The sequence below is a fragment of the Leptinotarsa decemlineata genome, unplaced genomic scaffold (assembly GCF_025532065.1).
Source record: "Leptinotarsa decemlineata unplaced genomic scaffold, Ldec_3_MD MMD2_tig00026282_RagTag_RagTag, whole genome shotgun sequence".
In the NCBI taxonomy this organism is placed as follows: Eukaryota; Metazoa; Arthropoda; class Insecta; order Coleoptera; family Chrysomelidae; genus Leptinotarsa; species Leptinotarsa decemlineata.
This window is the reverse complement of record NW_027412668.1, coordinates 19026436-19048549: the sequence shown is the minus strand read 5'-3', so window position 1 is coordinate 19048549 and position 22114 is coordinate 19026436. Positions and strand designations below refer to the sequence as shown.

Genomic DNA, 22114 nt, shown 5'->3' with positions numbered 1-22114 from the left:
CAATGAAGCCGCTTGCAGCACCCTCCTTTGCAAGAGAGTCAGCAGCTTCATTGCCTTCCAGGCCAGTATGGCCACGAATCCATACCAGAGACAATCTGTTAAGTATTTCTATCGAGGAGAGTCGTTTTTGGCAGTTTGCTACCAATTTAGACGTTGCTTGGTAGGAGCCAAGAGCTTCCAACGCCGCTTGACTGTCCGAGAATATTTTTATTGACTTGTGAGTGAGGTTGGATTTATCCAATCTCTCCGCACACAAATCAATAGCGTTAATTTCGCTTGAAATACATTCGCATAGGTTCCTAGGCAGGTTGATATCTCTGTCCTGGGTCTGCGACTGAAAACACTTTCACCAGAGCCGAAAGGTGTTTTTGATCCATCTGTGAACCAACAACTATTTGCTCTTAATATTTCCTTCTCCTGGAGGATCCAGTCCCCTCTACTCGGGAATAGTGCTTTATAAGGCAGTTCGTAGTTGACAGTTGGAGGCATAAAGTCAGAGGTCATTTCGAGAATGATGTGACTTCCAATGTCAACCAACAGTCTGTTGCACTCTGCATTGAATTGATTTGTTCAATTAGCAATGTGCACAAGTCTGTATGCAGTCCATTTAGCCTCTCTTTCCAGAAAAATGTGGAGAGAGGGTAGATCTAGAAGTATCTCCATGGCCGCTGACGGTGTGGTACTGATGGCACTCGCTGTTGATACTGATGACCTGGTCAACGTCGTTCTTAAAGAAATATCGACTGATGATGCCGTCAGCCCAAAATCCACACCAAACAGTGACATTTTCGGGATGCATTGGACGCTCTTGAATCTCATGTGGATTGGATTCGTCCCAAATTCGACAATTATGTTTGTTCGCGTACCCATTTATCCAGAAATGGGCCTCATCGCTGAAGATGATTTTTCGATGAAAATTAGGGTCAGTTGCCAACTGTTCCAGAGCCCATTCAGCAAACACACGTCTATGGTCGTTCCTTTCAGTTCCTGGTTCAGTTAAAATTTGTCGGGGTGCAGGCCCAAGTCACGACGCAAAATTGCCAAGGTGTGGTTTGCGAAAGGCCGAGTTCTTGTGAGCGACGCGAAATCGACTGCCTCGGATTTTCCCACATACTCTCACAGACAGCGACGATGTTTTCGGCATATCTTGCGTTTTGTTGATGTACGGGTGTTGGTCGATCGTTTACTGAACCAGTGGACTCCAATATATCCAACATTTTGATAAAACAATCTTATTATTTGCACGTGTCCATGGTGACTTGGCAAAACAGACTGAATAACGACAACTGTTTTGAAAGATGTAGCTTCGACAAAAAGGCCATTATCAATTATCAAAGTTCAGAAGTATCTGTTGGAAGACGTTATGTATAAATAGTTCATTAAATACCTGAGATACAGGTTTGCAGGAGTTTCCAGGATTAACCTCACATAAAAATATAGGTTACAATGGAAGCAGCCTAGATTGTGCAAATATACACAATAATAGAAATTGTAGAGTAAATCAAATATTCATAATAACTGTTATAATGTCGATAACAATAGTATATAATGAAATCGAAATTGGGACTGAATAACTTCTTTTTATCTTCCTGCTAGCATAAACTATAGAAGTTACCAAAAGGGTTACTTTGAAGCTGATTTCAATGAAATGCTGGCTTGCCATTTCAGAAATTAACAATGAACTAATTTACTATATATATAGAGAAACTCAAATAACTGTTATCCAACTGAATTCAATCAGGAGATTAAAACATGTATTTCATAACGTAGATTCATTAAAAATATATCATTATAATAACTCAACATGTTATCAATATCACACAGGAAGTGGGATTTATCAACCAGCCGAGACGTAGTGAGTTTTCTCACATCATCACATTTGCGTGTTCCGTCTGAACAGTCAAAAAAATCAGACAATAATTTTCCATAGAATGATTTGAAAACAATTACCAGGGGTAACGAAATATATTAGTAACAATCAGGAGACTATATAGTAGAAGAAGAATATTCAGGAAAACTACTTGAAAAATAGAATTAGAACTTCTGAGGTGAAATTAATCTGATGGAAATAGTTTTTCCACAAATAAGGCAGAAAGGCTGAAACGAAGAAAACTAATATTCACTGAAATCGCGAAAAAACGTATATGGTTCAAACTAGGCGGATAGTAATAACTCGTTTCAAGAAATATTTTCCACATTCAAGTAGTTGGTTTTTAGTATAGTAATCTTCAAAATATAAATTGTTATCCAATAAACAACTTTGTATTTCATCTTTCCTCGAATTTTTATTCAGTGCTTTGATGAGCTGTCGCAAATGATAGGATGTGATGTCAAGAACTATTACAATATTCGCATCCAAATTTGGGATCAATGTGTTTTCAAACTGTTTCTCGAAAATATTAGCTTTCATTTTCTTATGATAGTCAACATTGCAGCCCTCAAGTTTTTTTCCACGTAATTTCAAAGAATTCGGAACCCATCTTTTACTTCCTCCGCAATGCACAATGATTAGTCGCAATCCTTTGTTTGCAGGCATGTTAGACGTACATATTCTCGAACCATCAGTCCACTCTTTCGAAACTGTGTCGTGAGTGTTAAACCAAGTATCGTCCAAATAGAAAATTTGCCGTTGTTCTTATATATATATATATATATATATATATATATATATATATATATATAAGTCTGGTTTTTTCAACTAGAAAAAACCAGACATCACCAGAAGATGGCAAATGAGACTTTGCCGAAACGTTGTGAAAATAATCCTTATGGGGAGAAAATACACAGAACACGGAGCGAAACCCGAGAAAACAGCTCATCATACTTTATCCGTGAGAATCTTCGAGTTAACATATATATATATATATATATATATATATATATATATATATATATATATATATATATATATATATATATATATATATATATATTTAGTTATTTGTTCAAAGTATTTGTTGAGCAATTCCACTATTTTTCTGCTTTTCATAACTGCTTGACGTTTGTTTATAATTTTTAATCTAAATCCTAGTTTCTTCATTCAATTCTGAAGAATTTTTCAACAGCAGCTCACGTTATGGCCGGAAGCATTCAATTTCTTCCTTATGATTTCAGTTGTAGGAATCTCATTGCTTTTGTAACAGTCTTACATTGTTTTTTTCAATAATTTTTCAATGTTTTTGGTAATCCTGTTTCCCATGGCGTCTTGCGTTCATAAGGTTTGTTTTTGACTATTTTACGTACAGTTGAGAAAGGAATTTCCGTCAAATCTGATGTTGCTTGTAACAATTTGTTTCCCTCGAAACCAAATTTGAGATGTAGATTCCTACAGACATTGAAACATTCTCTCTGTGTTTCAATATTCGAATGCATCCAAATCTTATTAACTGGTATTGCTTTTTCGCGTTGTTCACCATCACTATGGAATCACTACACTGGAAAAAGTCTGCGTTGTTATCACATTCGTTATTACTATTAGTACTTGTCCAAGGACGCTACATTTTGAACAGTCAATAAAAATTTTGAGTACTTATAAGTGCACCAATATCGAATTTCAACACTGAAATCGCGATCAGTTCCCGAACTGAACACGAAGACGATAACATTTCTCGATTTCCCTGATTTCTATTCGTTAGCGTAACATGACTTCAAATTTATATTTATTTTTTAGTGACGGACTCGCACTCGAAGAGGCTCTGCAAATGGCTTACGCAGATGATTTAGACGTTGGTGAAATCTATATTGAAACCCCAGAACCGGCCGAGCTGACGGATGAAGACTCTGCAGATGAAGACGGAGGTGGTCTTGTTGATAATTTGTCTGCAAATCAGTTGCGAGATGCAGCCGAAATAAATATTCATCAACAAGACAATACAGCTGATAATGAAATTATTCCCGAAGATCTAGAAGAACCCGAGAAAGAACAGCCTGTTGACTCCCTAAAAAAAATTTATTACAGCAATATTTCTTGGATAAATGGTTACGTAGTTTCCAATGAAAAGCAGTTTCCTCAAAAGAACTATGAAAACTTCAAATGCCTTACTCCTACTGAGATGTTTGAGTTATTTATTGGCAATGCTATTATATCATTATTAGTTACAGAAACTAGAAGATATAGCCGCCAAAAAAATGCAGAAAATTTTCCAATAGATTCCAATGATATAAGATGTTTCCTCGGAATTCTCATATTATTGGGCTACAATATTTTGCCAGAGAAAAAGTTTTACTGCGATAGTAGAGATGATATGGGAAATGGAATGGTAAAGTCTGCTATGCGATGTGACCTATTCATTTCAATGTGTCGTTATGTGCATTGTGTGAATAATGATAATCTTGATTTGTCCGATAAATATTGTAATGTTTGACCACTCATGAACATTTTGAAAAAAAAATTTATGCATCACTTCGTTCCAGAACAAGATCTGAATTTTGACGAAACCATGGTGAAATATTATAATAGACACGCATGCAAACAATTTATAAAATGTAAGCCTATAAGATTTGGATACAAGATTTGGAGTTTGACAACTCAAAGTGGATATCTAATAAACTTCATTCCTTATCAAGGTACTGACAATAATATTCCAGATGATTACAAAAAAGTATTTGGTAAAATTGCCTCACCATTGGTGAAAATGATAGACGAACTAAGAATCTGCAATAAAGTTGATCTGAGATATAACTTTTTTTTCGATAATTTATTCACAAGTTTGCATTTAATGTATTATTTGAAAAGTCTTGGATATGGCGCAGCAGGCACTATTCGAGAAAATCGTATACCGCGAGGATGTCCCCTTCCACAAAAGCAAGCACTACAAAAGCAACCCAGAGGAGAATATGCAACAACAGTGTATAGGACTTATGGAATAATACTAATCAGATGGAATGATAATAATACCGTTACACTTGCATCAACAGAATATGGTGCACATCCGTTGAACCATGTTAAAAGATTTTCTCAAGCTGAGAAAAGAAATATCCAGATACAAGTACCATTAGCTATTGCTAAATATAACTCACCAATGGGAGGTACAGATCTAATGAATGAAAATACCTCAAGGCATCGGGTCACCATTAGAGGAAAAAAATGGTGGTGGAATCTATTCACTTGGCTGCTGGATACTACAATACAAAATGCATGGATTTCACATAAACGCGCAGGTAACAAATTAACTTTATTGCAATTCAGAAGGAAAATTGTGAAAAGTTACCTGACCATGTATCAAATTCTTCCATGTCAAGGAGGTCGTCCCTCATAGAGTGTGTCAAGTCGTTCCTCCTCAAGAGTTAGTGACAATATTCGTTATGACAATACAGGTCACATTTTATACTCTATCAAAAATAACAAACGATGGCGGTGTGCTGGAGACATGTGTACATCTATTACACGAACATATTGTATAAAATGTAACATTGGAATGTGCAAAAATTGTAATATTGACTTCCATAGCAGATTGTAACTATTTTGTTCGGTTAACAATATTTTGATACTCCTAAGGACTGGCGTTGCGTTTTTGCAACACATAGTTTCTTATAAAATAAAATAATATAAACACAAAAAAAATATATTTTTTGAAAAGAAATAAACTCTGTCCTTGATGGGTTAAACAGACAGACAGAGTTATCAATTAATTTTTTCGTGAAAACCGAACGTACTTCTCACCTTCCTAAGAATATATCCAATGGGTACAGTACATCGGAAAATAATTTATCCTACTAATATTCCCAGCAGCAGTAGAATGAATGAGAAAACCATCGACAAATGAATAAATGAAATCTCCAAAGAATCCAAAAGTATACGGTAGCAACAAGGTAGGTTAGTAAATTACCCATAAAAACCGCTACGTAATGACGGGCTTGCTCAATGCTATGCCTTCTGCTCGGTAAATAAGCGCTCAATCGGTAATAGAATCCTGCTCCTGATCTGTTATAATCACAGCCGACTCAGATCACGGACACTGAAATCCAATTTACGAAAGTGTTCACAAATTACCTGTGATATATTCAATTGGTTCGAGCCGTTCTCAGTTTTTTGTCGGTCGGCTTTTTCTCAGCTTGGTTTAATTATTTTTTTTTTGTTGGATTACTAGATATTTGTATTGAGTGAGATGGGAACAGGTCGCTGGAGATGAAGAACGTTTATAGATGAATGAAAATTATTCGAAAGCATAAAATAAATGGTGTACTATTCAGTAATATTGAAACGGTACGATGCGTATAAAGATCATTTTGAGTTTTTAATGTGGCAGGAAATCATAATTGTTTTCAAGAAATGTAATGCAATGAACAAAAATTGTTAATTTTTTCCCAGAGTTGTCGGAATATGGTAGATTTCCTGTTAACATTATATTGACAAAATATTTGTTAAACCATGGTTTTGTAAGATGTCTGAATATATCAAAATAGCACCGATTACGTTCGTAATTGAATGGTCATAGAAACAACTCATAAATTATGTATACAGGGTGTTTCTCAATGATATATGAATATTCAAGGGTTCGAATTGTAATGATAGCCATCTACATAAACTACGGTCTAAAAATGTTCCGTTACGAAAAAAAATTAAATCATTTATTATTGCCGCAACCATTTGGGATATTTCAGTGATATTTCGTATGCAGTGATAGTTACACTTGATAAAAGTTTGTATTTATCAAATGAAAAATAATTTTCAACCTCAACAGTGACGTACGTAGGTACGGAAATTGACTTCGATATTTTTCATTAAAAAATTGATACCTACGCCTATGTATTTTTCTCCAATGGAATTCATTTCTGAACTCTTCGTTCAATTTAGGATAAAGAGTTATTTTTAATATGCTTTCATTAGCTTCACCTGTATTGTATATATGTTTGTTTGTTTGTTTGTAACTCTCAAGCTTGGGATCTGTATTTGATAGAATTATCGACATTATTGCTTGGGCTTGGTAGCTGATTTTCAGGCTCCCTGAAATATAGTTTGAAAAAGACTAAAAAACACTCTTCTATAGCATACAAAACTAAAAAATGAAAAAAAATTGTTTAAAAAAACTAAAAAACACGCTTTTAAAGAACATCGAACTAAAAACATATTTTTTAAATGAGCTTAAAACAATAAAAAAACTAGTATTATTGTGGTATGTTGATTTGTAGACCCCTGATTTGTTATCCTTGTCCATTATTTGACTTATCTATATGTCGACCAAAGGAGTTACTAGTCTTATATGTTAATGTTCTCTTTTGTTAGTAGTATTTTTTTCATCTGAAGATTTTTCTGTATATGTGAGTGTTTTGTAGGTGTTATTTTCAATGTGGGGCTATACTTGGTTGATAGTTTGTTTGAATTTTTGTTTGTAAAAAATGTGATGCAATTTTAGATTTAATCAAATAAGCGAATGAATGACTGTATTGAATCTATTGGAGCCTCTGGAGACACACTACATTTTGTTTAATGAGACAGGACATTGGCAGATCAAGATCTTCAGATGGTGCTGAAGAGACAATGAGGCAAGTGTTTTATTCCGAAACATCGGGTGTCCTCTTTCATTTACATTATTGTGCAGCAATTCTGTCAATGATATCCGATTCAATTTCATAGCGAATGTTAGGAATACACACTGAATAGAGAAAAGTATTTTTGTATAATTCAGTGTTCATATGAAAGTAGTTGTTTCGGAAGTATATTTCTTTGGTGTAATTTAATGTTTATATCGAAGTAGCTGTTTCGAGGGGTTTTTTCTTCGAGTAAAAATTACGAAATTGTAATTATGGGGTGTGAAAAATCTATCAAAGGATTGGTTTGTGGTTTTTTTGTGAAATTTATGTTTTCGTTAATTGACTTGATGCCCAGTTCATGATCTTGAGAAAAAATGGAAAACTGAAGCTCTTTGTTCCTATAAACATTTCAACTTCAACTTTTATTTTCTTAAAATTAGAGTACAGCGTATCAAATTTTAATGTGTTGCTCTTTAGAATAAGTTTCGAGATCGACCTCATTAGCCTAGACAAAATTGCCTGTTCTGCCATGTGCTCGATCAGAGAAATTTAGAGTTAAATGTACATTGTTTGACATGGTGAGTAAGCAAAATAAACTATATTTCTGATATTGAATATTTCACTTCCGGATGTGATCAACACAGGGTATTTTGCAATTTTTTTTATGCTGATTTTGTATTCAGTAGGTATATCATAAAATTTCTTAGAATAATTCATAAGATATTTTTTTGGTTTCAATATTGTACTTCTTCATTTTTGAAATCTGTTTTAGGTCAATTGGTAAGGCGTTAAAAAATTTGGGACCGAAAAAAAAGAATGTTCTTTGTGTTAATGGTTTTTTAAAGGATTGGATATTAACATTCATATTTGTGGTAGACCTGTTTATCCTAGTATTTTTCTGATTGAATTTCTCTTGATTTATGTATATTCTCTTCAAACATTGGTGAGTGTATAATAGTTTAACATTGAATATATTTGCTTCCTGATATATCTTATCGGCGGAAAAACGTTTTTTTTTCAGGATGACTTTCAATAGTGTGTTTTGTGTTTTTTGTATAATGTTCAGTGTGTTGTTGAAAGCTCCACCACATATTGTGATGCAGTAATACAGAATTGATTCGGCTAGGGAGAATTTGTGGGAGACCACGAATACCATAGTGATTCAATTTGTTTAGTAGAATTTCGTGTGACACTGTGTCAAAGGCCTTAGCAAGGTCTAGAAAATGTACTATGCATTTTGATGATTTGTCCAGGGCCTCGACTATTTGCTCTAGTCATGAAAACAATAATAACCAGAATAATTGTAACATAGAAATATTTTTCGAAAAATTTTCATCACAAAAATAAATTTTTTGTCTTTGTTTATCAATTTTTCAATACCTACTAAGTATTTGAGATAAATAGAAATAAAGTTCAATTAGTTACATCTGAATTAGATATTAAGATATTATTACAAACCCACACAATACTAGGGATCGATTTGATGAACCTCATTCGATCACATCCATTACCTGAGGTAATGATATAGAAATAGGTCTTATATGCGAATGTTAGTCTTCATCATCTATGATGTTTATAACTAGGTAATGAATAGTATGACAAATTATCAGTTTCAGTGAAATATTATAACAATGAAAACGCTTACAACATTCGTCAAATGGATCTGAAGTCGATTTTTTCGACTGAAAATCATTTCATTTTTTGACAGTTTCAATATTGTATTTTGGATAATCAATCAGGGATAGATTCGATCTCATATGGGTTTAGAAATGGGAAGTTTTTGACTTGTGGGTAATGAATTATTTTCAGGAATTTCGATTCTCGGAGTTTCCTTCTTTTGTGACGGAGTTTTCGTCGTCTAGTGCTTGCAGATGCTCATGGTTTTGAACTATAATTCATATTCAAAATTAGTTATTACATCTTCAATATAATCGATTTTGTTGCCAATTCATTCATTTGGTAGCAGCTTTTGTCAATGTTCTTGTTCTTTGTTTTCCAATACGGTTATTCTGGAAACTCACTTCAGGCATAACCTTTTCAAAGATATTTCCTATTGAATACTAGTATTCCGACAATTCGAAGTGAATATAAATAGTGTATACGAAATCCTTTGATTTTAATAAATAACTGCACTTAGCCATTCAACGAATAAATACGTACTTAGGGATAAACAGCAGAACAGCGCACATGTCGCGACATTATTGAACATATGTTTCAATAACGAGAAATGTTCATTCTGGTCGATGCTTTGAATAAATAACCTATATAGAGAAATACAAAAGGATACACATTTCACAGAATTCCATCCTTATGGACTCGATGGTTAAAGGATACCTTGTTTTTACACCCTAAAGCAAAAATATATTTTTTAAATTGCTATAATTTTCTACACGCAAGCCATTTCATATTTGTCACGATTTGGAGTAATTTTTTCCTATACTTTCATTGTAATTCTCTTTCGATAGAAAACCTCATGAGTTTGCTTTGTTTGTATACTCGAAAGGTATTTCGACTGTCAAAAATTGTACATTCACCAGAGAAAGCTTCTATACTAATGACCAATAATTTTGAATATACAGGGCGTTTCAAATTAAGTCGGCACCATCGCCAACTCCGTTATTATTGATGCTACGAATTCGGTTAAATGGACAAAATAGTAGCGTTTTTAATGGCCTGCTCGATACCGAAAATTAAAAAAAAAACAGTTGCGGTTTCCAAATATTCCATAAAAGGATGTTTTTTTGAATGGAACCTCATGATTGTCCAAACACCTAATATTGGTTCTCATACGAATGACAATCAAGTTGCATTGAAACTTTAATGAAATACTATCTGTCAAATATTCTGATGTTTATCATGACAATGTCATAAATTATTGTAACTATCAACTATTACAAACTATATTTTCCAAATGCCGTTTTCCCATCAAGAAAAATGTGATATGTTGGTTTGCCAGAAAAATAGCGTAAGAGCACTCCAACACTACAGCTATTCGTTCCCCGATCGTGAATTACCTAATCGGCGTTTTTTGCTGTGCTTCATCGTCGATTCAGGAACAATGAAAAAGTTTTTGAGAAAAGAGAACTAAAAAACGTTTTGTTATATCTGAAGATACATAAATTGGCGGTTTTAGCCTATACTTTGAGTTAAATCCAAATAATTCCATCAGAGATTTATCTAGAGAAATAGCTGTTTCACCGGAATTCTGAAGGAACATGAGATTTTTCCTTATATAAGTTTCCAGTGCAAACTCTAGAACCTGGTGACCCTGAGGAACGATTGAAGTTTTGTCGGTGGTTTTAATTTGTCTATCTCAAATTCATTTTCAATTTAATCATAGGTTTCATCCTCACAGCAGAAGTTCCTTTTGCTAGCTGAAAGTTTTATGGACAACCTAGAGAATAAGTTTGTCGAATTTTTCAATTCCATTCACCCATCGATTCAATTTACCAACGGACGTGAATACCTCAATAATTTCTTACTGAAATTGATGATGAACATGATTTTGCCATTTTCTGCATACATGATTCCTTCATATCTGCATAAAGTAGCGACATTCAATAGTTACCTTTACATACTGTCAAATATTATTTCACTATCGTATGGTCATGATTTTAAATCCAACGAATTAAAATCATAAAGAATTCAAAATCGGGTGGAAGATTTGAATATCAGTTGGGAATTTTCGAATCCAATTGGGACAATCGTCTGATAATCCTGTATAAACATAAGTATATTTGACAGCTCAATTAACCACCTATATTGGTGAAACTAAGAGGCCATTGAATATTCGCATTGCCGAGCACAAGAAGCACACACAACGAGGAGAAACCAGCAAATCAGGAGTAGCAGACCATGTTTGGACCCATCAACACAACATCGAGTGGTCCCAAGCTGAGATCTTGCACAGAGAGGAACATTGGTTCAGGAGAAAATTTAAGGAAGCCGCATACATGTTGTCCAACAACGTATTCAGCCAGGCCAGCGTAGATATACGAAACATATGGAAACCCATCATCAAACGAGAAATGACCAACTCCCGCCAAATCGGTCATCTCTCACGGAATCAGTGAAGCGGAAAATGGAAAGTAGAGAAAGTGAAAGTATTTCAACGACCTATAAAATAGTCATCTCTCGGAGGAATCAGTCCAGTCATCACCCGAAGACGATTGTAGATACCAACAATCGAAACGTCGTGAACTAACGTGACTTGGAATCTCTACACTTTTTTATTTTTATTATTTTCTTTTTGCATTCCTTTAATTTTTATTTATTCAATTATTATATTTTTACTTGTAGGTTATTTTACTATCATTTCATTTCAGGTTTATTGTTGCTTAATATAATTGTTATTTTCAACTATTCTTTTTTAATTATTCTTTTTTTTTTTACTTGTTTCAGGGATTTCAAATCATTTTATATAATAGACAATGGAAGTCCGAACTAGTGAAATTCATAACTTTAGTATATTGATAGAAATTTGTTAATTTAGGATGAAAATTTGCTGAATTGATGAATGTCATCTTGTTCATGACTTAATCATTCATTTATTAATTCATTCAATTTTCATAATTATTAATTTTTTTTCAAATTCTTTGAAAATTGTAGTTTTTCTATTTTTTTTTTTCAAATTTGATGATTGTTGAATTCTATAACATTATAAACAAGAGAGCTGGTTATCAAAGAACTCCCCCTGAGAGTAAAGTAATGCTCCACAAGATGAAAAGATAAAGTATAAACTTTGTGGAAGAGTCTAGAATTTTTGGGAAAGAAAGTTTTTGGCTTTCTACTACTCCATCTTGATACAAAAAAAGAAGGATGAGGGAGTTTCCAAAGAAAGGAAGGAAGTAACTCTCCAAAAACTTTCTTTCCCAAAAATTAATCACTCCTAAAAAATATAACCCCTTCAATTCAGTCTAGAATTATTCAATAACAAAATTAAAATTTATAAAATCATAATAAAAAAAAACCTGGGATTATTATGATACGGTTATTATAACTATTTAAAACAAAATATTACAACAATTATCAATACCTCGTATCATAATAGTAGATTATTATCTTTCCTTTTTTTATATAAAAACCGCTGAAATAAGCTATAGGGCCACAAGATGTTCTTGTAGAAAAATTTATATTGGTCCAATGAGAAAACTTTTTCCAAAGAATAAAAGATAATGGAAGCAAATTATTCTTCCACGAATTTGCTTTCAAATTTTTGAAGTTGGTGATTAGATTAATACTGGAAGTAGGTGCAATTTAGTAACTATTGAACACGCATGTAAATACTCACATAATAGTGTTACTTAAATATATTGTCATTTGCTTTTGCCTTAGTTTTCCAGAAGATATACAATGATTTGAACTTACTTGTTTTGGATCGGGGTTCCCTGGGGCCATCAACAGTAACTTTAATAGCCTTATTGTAGGTTGCTACTTGTGGTGGCATGGTCGATACTGTGATGGTAATTGAGAACGACTTTCCTGAAATTGAAATTAGCAAATTATTTTATGTTGAATTTAAGGCACGAAATGATGCATTTTATAGTGGACGTTTCAACACCCTCCAGTGGGAAAATAACACAACTCATAGGTTTTTCATTCCCTATTGAAAACATTCCAAAAACAAAATTGAAAATTTGAACGATATTCAAATGTACCTACTCGTATGCATGTTTGAATAAAGTTTTCAATAAAAAAACAATATCTACTATATGAATAATTTTTTGATTTTTTTGTCTTCTGCCTTTTGATTTTCATGAACGAACCGAGTATTGATATAACTTAGCTTGCTTGTTTGAAGGTGGTTGACAATGTTTCGTGGTGCATGTCATTAGTTTTGACTTCCATTTTCCAATATGATATAAATTGATTTGAAATCCCCGAAAGAATCTATAAGTAACTCAGCTTGGCTTGATGGAATAACTTGGCTTGGAATCTTTTAATTTTTATTTCTTGTTAATAATTTTTAATTTCCAGCTCGTGTTAATAGTTCAATTTTTTGATTGTTGCTTGTATTTCATTTCATTGTAATTTCAGTTTTTTTTTCTTTATATAATTGTCATTTTTCAGCTAATCTCTTTTTTATTTTTTTACAGAGTCTTTCAGGTATCCCAAATCAATTTATATCTTATTAGACAATGGAAGTCCGAACTAATGAAATTAACAGCCAGTCTCAATGTTGCCAACCGAAAATCTTGAAGAAGAACTATAACTGTTTGAAAATTATGGAATTCAGACATTTTATGGGTAAAGATAAGCTTCAACATTGAAATTACTTTATTTCACTTTTGTTCGATCTAGGCTACAATATGCATGTGTTGTGTGGACTCCATACTATCAGGTACATATAAATCAACTAGAAGCCCTATAGAGGCGCTTCCTAAAATATATGTCTTTCAAACTTGAAGGCAAGGAATCCTACTGTAGGAATACCCTATAATGAAAATCTTGAAACTCACAAATTTTGTAGTCTCGAGGTAAGGCGTAAATATTATCAATTTCTTGTTTTATTCAAGGACATAAACAATATCATTACCTGCTCTCAATTGTTACATATGTTGAATTTTTGGGTTCCTAGACGATCATCTAGGAATAGTGTCATCTTTCATCTCAACACTCCGCAAACAAATGTGCGATACCTCTAATTCTCTTAGTCGTGTCGTAGATATATTCAACTCCAGGTTATAGATATCAAAAGACATTTCTTAACTAACTGACAGTTCTGTTTTCATTTTTTTTAATAGTTTTACAAATTATATTATGTAAGTAGATATTTGTAAATGCCACTGTTTCTCCCTATTCTGTAATTGGGTTCATCCTGTAGAATAGTGTATGAAATGAATAAATGAATAAAAAGTGGAAAAAACCGTGAGAAAGGTGAAATATTCACTGGAATGAAATATATAATTGAATGCAGAACATCCATCTTTATTGTTCCTACGTGGCATTTTGGTCTACACAATTCCTAGCTATACGAGTCTCACTACAAAAACAAAACATAGAACAAGAAATATTACTGGAGTTTTTCCCAACACCAAACCGTTATTTTAACACCTCGACACGTGTTTCGATCACCAAGTGATCATCTTCAAGAGGAAGATCAAACTATCCATATTTACAAAGCTATCCTTATTTATACCATAGGTACCTGCATCTTAAGTGTCTTAAATTAAGTTCACATTACTTATACTTACTTGTATACTTACTTATATACACTTATCTTAAATTAATTTTTCAATGTGTCCTTATGTAATAGTCAGGTAAATTTAATAATTGAAATATAATAAACTATATGAAATTGATTTCTTCTTCTTAAATTAATTTTACGGTGTGTCCTTATGTAATAGTTAGGTAAATCTAATAATTCAAATATTATAAGCTATATAAAATTCAATTTCACAATATTGCCCTATCTACTTGTCTTGAATTAATTTTACAATGTGTTCTCATGTAATAGTCAGGTAAATCTAATGAATAAAATATTATTTTAACAAGATATATAGTGTACCATTAGGTATTGGTGAATAACGATGGTACCTAGAACAGGTATCTATGGTATAAATGAGGATAGCTTTGTAAGTATTGTTAGATTGATCTTCCTCTTGAAGATGATCACTTGGTGATCGAAACACCTCTCGAGGTGTTAAATAAACGTTTTGGTGTTGGGAAAAAACTCCAGTAATATTCATTACTAGACCAAAGATTCCAAAGGCGTGTTGGCTATCCCTGTTCATCTTTCACTGCCTGAACCACTGTGCATGCTGTTTTTGGCGAGTGCATTGGCTTGGGATGTGGGGGTTGATCAAACCGGCCATCGGATGCCTGCTTCCACGTAGCCTCACTGGATAAGGAAATGACAAAATCACTTGTGGTTCATTCCCTAACTGAATGTCATCCCAACGATGGCTTAATCCTTAATCCGCCTTGCACCAAATTCCTGAGCGGCGTACGCAGAATCTATCTCAAGTGGGGGAACAAACTCCCCATGAGCAGGTTAGCAAACGTTTGCGCTCAAGATGATCTACCAAAACCAGAGGCGAAAAAGCCCTGCACGGTTGAATCTAAGGCAAGTGTAGCTGACGTGCAAAAACCCTCATATGGGAAGGTTGTCGCGGGTATCAAGGTGGAAAACTTGTACCTTGACTATCCGACTACCTCATTTATGATAGAGCAGCGTATCATATACTTTGTGCCTGCCCCGCTGGGGACCGAATCAGGTTTTTAGAGTTCGGCAGAGCCGTATTCTTACCATCTGACTTGAAAAACCACTCTCCATACAAACTAATCGGCTTCGTTAAGAAGCTGGGTTTATTTGGTCGAGTGTGAATAGGTATGAGCCACATTGACCCACTCACTTTCGATCTAACCTAACCTGACCTAAAAGTTTCAAACAGTGCATCACAAGTATAGAACAAGAAAGTAAATCAGTGAGATAAGTAAAATATTTCGTGAGAAAGTATAAGTATTTTTGTATTTATGTAAGTCCTTGAGTGAAGCCGTTTATTTTTACGTATACTACTCATTATCGGAGTAACGTCAGTAGTGGCAGTAAAAGTCATACTCAACAATTGAGACTGAAGCGAATTTAATCCTGTATTGAATATAGGATAGAAAAATTAACTTTTGTCTAATTTCTACTAGGATTTTTATTTGTTACGACCGGTTTCGGTTTATTAAAAAACCATTCTCAAGTAAACTCCTGAGAATGGTTTAATGAACCCGTGCTACTCACAAATTTGCGAAATTTTCGCTAAGGAAAAAACTATTCATTCTTCACATTATTAGTCCTTATTTTTTCCAGCGGTTCTTCTTTGCGTTATTCGTATCTCCAATAACTATTCGAGATATCGTAAATTTCAAATGGAATAAATGAAATACGTAATCGATGAACTATTCTTTGACTTTAACGATGTGTTTGTGTGCGGTTTCGAAATTAATTTTAATTCCTGCAGTTTCAGTGCAGACATTTGTTGATGGCTGTAAAACATAATGCTTTATTAGACATTTACAACCTTTCAATACTTGAACATTAATTTCACACGTGACTAAACATTTTGAAGTATGTGTCAAACCATTTCATCATATTTGAAATATGGTCAATGAACAAAGACATGAGAAAAAGACTTTATGCACGTCGGTACGGCCCCAATATACGTAATTTATCTTTTGTCACTCAGCGTTTCTGTACAGAGTGGGCCAAATTGGACACTTTTAAAAAGTAACTCCAGTTTTCAAACTAGATAGATGAAAACTAGTGGCTGTGTCTGGGGGTCAAATTTTATGACTTTCATGCTGAAAACCGCATATCGATATCTATCACCGTTAAAGAGTTACGTAGCATGTTTTCCAAAAATGTGCATTTTCGAAAAGTTGCTGTAACTTTTTATCTATCAAAAATTTCCTTATTTCTATATAAATATTTCGCAAGCACTTTTTTAAGTAGAATCCAATGATGTGGAAAATTTATTTTTTCAAATGAGATATCAATTATTGATTGATGGAAAACTATTTTTTTTTAATGAGGCACCCTGTATAGTCTAGTATATTTCAATAGAGGTCAAAATTAACTCCCAAAAAGGTAGCACACTTGATGTTTTGCATCTTTGAAATACAGAGCTTTTAGGCTTTTTCATGTAGACTTTGAAACGCATACTTCGATCAAGTAGGCTTTAGACGATGCGACGATAAAACAGAATGCAAACCTTCACTGGTATAGTCGAAGTAAACGATATTGTACAACTTTCAAAGTTGGCAGCACTCTCAACGGCCAAAAAAAACAATAAATAGAAATGAACCGGCAACAAACTAGTCCTCGTGGACTGTAGACTTGGCTGTTCGTATTGGATAATTTTTGTTAACCGAGTTTTATGATTGGCTGAAGAGTCATAAAATTGAATTTGAAGTCATGTTACGATGACGAATAGAAAAAGGGGAATGCGGGGATGGTTATCGCCGTCGTGTTCAGTTCAGGAACTGATTGCGATATAAGGGTTGAAATTCGGTATTGGTGTAGTTATAATTACTCTAAAAAATTGTTATCTGTTTGAAATGTGGCGTCTTTGGACAAGTATTAATAGTAATAACGAGTGTGATAACAACGCAGACTTTTTCCAGTGTAGTTATTCCAATAGCGATGGTGAACAATGCGAAAAAGAGATACAAGTGAATAAGATTTCATATGTATTTGAATATGGAAACACAGAGAGTATGTTTCAATGTATATAAATATCTACATCTCACGTTTGGTTTCGAAGGAAACAAACTATTACAAGCAACATCAGGTTTAACCAAAATTCCTTTCTCAACTGTATGTAAAATAGTCAAAAACAAACCTTATGAATGCAAAACGCGATGTGATTCAGGATTACCAAAACCTTTAGATGTTCATCTAATAAAATCATTGAAAAAAATAATATACGACCGTTACAACCTACAACTGAAATCATAAGGAAGAATTTGAATACTTCCGGACATAATGTGCGCTGCAGTGACAAAACTCTTCACAATTGGATAAAGAATCAAGGATTTAGATTCAAAATAATAAACAAACGTCAAACAGTTATGGAAAGCAGAAGAAAAGTGGAATTGCGTAACAATCACTTATAACAAATAACTAAATATAGACAAAAACAACGGCAAATTTTCTATTTGGACGAAACTTGGTATGACACTCACGACACAGTTACGAAAGGTTGGACTAATGGTTCGAGAATGTGTACGCCTAACATGCCTGCAAACAAAGGATCGCGACTAATCATTGTGCATTGCGGAGGAAGTAAAGGATGGGTTCCGAATTCTTTGAAATTATGTGGAAAAAAACTTGAGGACTGCAATGTTGACTATCATAAGAACATGGAAGATTATATTTTTGAGGAATGGTTTGAAAACACATTGGTCCCAAATTTGGATGCGAATAGTGTAATAGTTCTTGACAACGCTTCCTATCGTTCGCGACATCTCATAAAAGTACTGAATAAAATTTCGATGAAAGATGATATACAAAGTTTTTCAACGGATATCAATTTGTATTTTGAAGATAACTATACCAAAAACCAACTATTTGAAATTTTACAGACAAAAACATGTGAAAAAGTGTATGCCCTTGAGAGTATTGCTGAAAAGTATGGAACACCATATTGAGACATCCCCCTATTTTTGTGTTTTCAATCCCATCGAGTTGATTTGAGGAAAATTGAATCAAAGCATCAGGCGTAAAAATAATTTTTCAAAATTTGATAAGAAGGTGATAGAGCAAGTTAAAGAAGAAGTATCTGATATTACCGAAGAAGATTAGCAAAAAGGATTTAAAAAAGTAACTTCAGTTGAAAAATACTATATGGGGATTGGACACTTCCATATCAATGATGGAAATAAATTCATTATTGGTGCAAATGGATACAGTGATAGTAAAACAGCAAATATGGAAGAGGAATTATCAGAAGAAGAAAGTTAGTTATGTGTTTTTGAAGCGATCGATTGTATATATATATATATATATATATATATATATATATATATATATATATATATATATATATATATATATATATATATATAACAGAATAATTAGTGACTGGATTAACTATAAATCGATTTAATTCGTGAGGTTGCAGTCAATAGCTAGGCTGTTACAAAGAAAACTCTTTGTTATATGTCAAGCTTTCGGTATATTTCACACCTTCGTCAGGACAACTACAATAATAAGATTATATATCTTGTAAAAAATATATAAATATGGAGAACTTACTAACGTGAGAATAAAATATAAAATGGTTCAAAAACAGATAGAAAAACATTAATAAATGACAGTTGATAAAAATTTTGGCTGACAATGTCAAGTGGGAAAATTCTGAATGATACTCGAATTACTAGATTTTTTATTTTCTTTATCATATTTCAGTAGGTACGAGTAAATTTTGCTAAGACTATCAATATCAGTTCGTTTATTCATTGAATGTTCTTCGTTATTAATATGTATCATTTCCAAAAATATTCTTTTCGTTGTATTGGTTTCTCTATCTAAAATATTTGGATTTTCAAAATTCATTTTATGATCCTCCAAATTAACATGTTCTGTTAATGCACAAGAATTAACATTTCATCTACAGTCGCTCTTATGGGAAGTGATGCGACTACTTAGAGGTCTAGATGTTTGTCCTATATATGTTTTAGAACAATCCGTACAAGAAATTTTGTATACTAAATTGGATTTTTGTTTATTTGAAATTGGAGCTTTTACTTTACTGTATAATTTAGATATAGAAGTGACATTTGTTTTAGATATTTTGAGGTTATTATTTCGGAATACATTAATTAATTTTGGTGTCAATTCTTGAATATAAGGGAGTGATTTATATATGAATGAAGGTATAACGTTGTTATGTTCAACTTCTTCATTATTATTTTGAAAGTTTGTTCTTTCACAAAATAAAATTCTGTTTACTAAAGATTTAGGATAAGAATTTTGGATCAGAATTTTACTGAAATTAGACAAACTTTGGTTTCGTAAATCGGGATGGGTAATTTTGATGATTCTGTTTTTTAATGATTTTATTAAATTGATTTTCATTTTATTTGGATGATAGGAATGGTAATTAATAAATCTATTACTTGATGTTGGTTTTCTGTACCATTCAGTGATGATAATATTGTGTTCTGATCTCAATAACTCCATATCGAGGAAAGGAATTAAGTTGTTTATTTCCTCTTCAATAGTGAATTGGATATTGAGATCATATGAATTAAATACATTCAAAATTTCTTCTTTTCCATCTGTAGGTATGGTCAGAATCAAATCATCTACAAAACGTTTGATAAATGGAATACGGAAAGATAATTTTTGAATACAGTCATCAATAAGCTCATCTAAAACAAAACTCGATAAAATTGGTGAAATGGTGGAACCCATAGGTGTGCCAAATATTTGTTTATAAAATTTGTCTTCAAATATAAAATATGTTGAATCAAAAATAAAATCAAAAATATTCGTCAATGTAATTTTGTCTAATTCACAGTGTTCTTCAATGTTAGACCAATTTTTGTTCAAAATTTGTTTCACTACTTTTAACCGTAGATAATTTTCAATTATCACCCTGTTATATATTTTAATATTTATTTTAATTTTATTATATTATATAGTTATTGTGATTCTTATATGATCAGAAATGATTATTTATTGAATAACGAAATTAGTTAGCTCCCTAACTATATTAATGAAGGGGAGCTGTTGGAAGGTAGGTTGCACTGTATCGTTTACTTAAACTATATCTGTCAAATTTTGATATAGGATGTAAAGACGCTCTTCAATTAGTAGTTTTTGTACAATTTTCAAACACATTCGCAATGAAATATGAGAATTACGAAAAATGTGATATGATAGTCCCGGGAAAATGCAGAAGCAGCGCAATTTATATCACGAGAGTTATCCAGAGGGAAGACAACTTTTCAGAGACATTTGAGCTTTGATTAACATGTAGATTTCAAAACTAGATACTGCAAAAATGAGTTTCAAAATCAGCCATAGAAACCTTTATTCATCATTTGAAAAGGGGATTACATTTTTGACATTATTAGTAATATAAAATATGTGCAGCGCTGTATATTGGCGCAAGTGGTAGTGTGCCTAACTCACGATGCAAATATTATGACACCGAGAAAAAAACATATACAAAAATTTAAGGAATTGTTCATTTTTCGTTCACTGTTATGCTTATTAGCGTAGTGTTCTGTGTAGGCAATGTTAATAACCTAAGGAGCTATTTATAAGGAGCATCATAGCTGTTCGCAATCGTCTCAGTACTGGTTATTGAGCTTGATAACAGTTTTAATGCGCCAATTTTTCTGACCCTCATAGTATGTGAGATCACTCATTCGTATCTAGTCTTCTTCACAACTAGCATTTTTTTTACAAATTGTCTAACCGCTTCCTTCAAATCGACGTTACTCCGGATTAGGATATAATGGCACGTCCTAGTTCTTTCCAATATTATGTAAATTGAAATTGCTTCTTCGCAGTGAAATAAATAGAACAAAATCTCACAAATTGGCGGCGTTCTTTAAAACAAATAAGATTCGAAAATAACAGGTGCCTAGGCAATAAAAAAGTAACAGTATTAACATAACTGTAGTCATCAACTTAAAAAAGTTTATGCAAGAATGGTGTCGGTTTTTTTCATGTAATATTTGCAATTACCGGTCCATGTTCTTTCCCTGAATAATTGTGAGTGCACTCGAGTTTGAAATGGTATCCAGTGGAAATTGAAATTATACAAACTGTTTGCAGCGATTGTATTCAATTGAGAACATTCGGTCCATGCAGTTTCCCGAAAATGTATACTTTGTTTCTCTCAAACTGTACGACACATTACTAAACTTTTCTGAAGAATATTGAACTAGTATCTTCATAGAACCTGGTAAATTTTCATGAACACATATATTTCTGTAGAATATGTTAAAGTGAAATTTTATCAATTCTGAAGAGTAGACAAAGTTGCACTTATGTTATTTCAGATCATAACAAATATGAAACAGTATTGAAAGTTCATCTGCCTTTGCCTAACAATGACGTGGTAGTCAAATACGAACATGATTTTTTTTAATACAAATTCCTACTAAAATATTTCCCTATTAGTGAAATATACAT

The 22114-nt window shown here is 32.8% G+C and overlaps 1 protein-coding gene across 3 annotated transcripts in view; it reads right to left on the bottom strand.

Annotated features, from left to right (window-relative positions):
• Positions 1-22114, bottom strand: part of LOC111512431 (uncharacterized) — a 177889-nt gene that overhangs the window by 135428 nt on the left and 20347 nt on the right. For all 3 annotated transcript variants that reach the window (XM_074179970.1, XM_074179969.1, XM_074179971.1), the window contains exon 3: positions 12841-12954. In XM_074179970.1, the coding sequence (XP_074036071.1) occupies positions 12841-12954 (114 nt within the window). The remainder of the gene's footprint in view (positions 1-12840; positions 12955-22114) is intronic.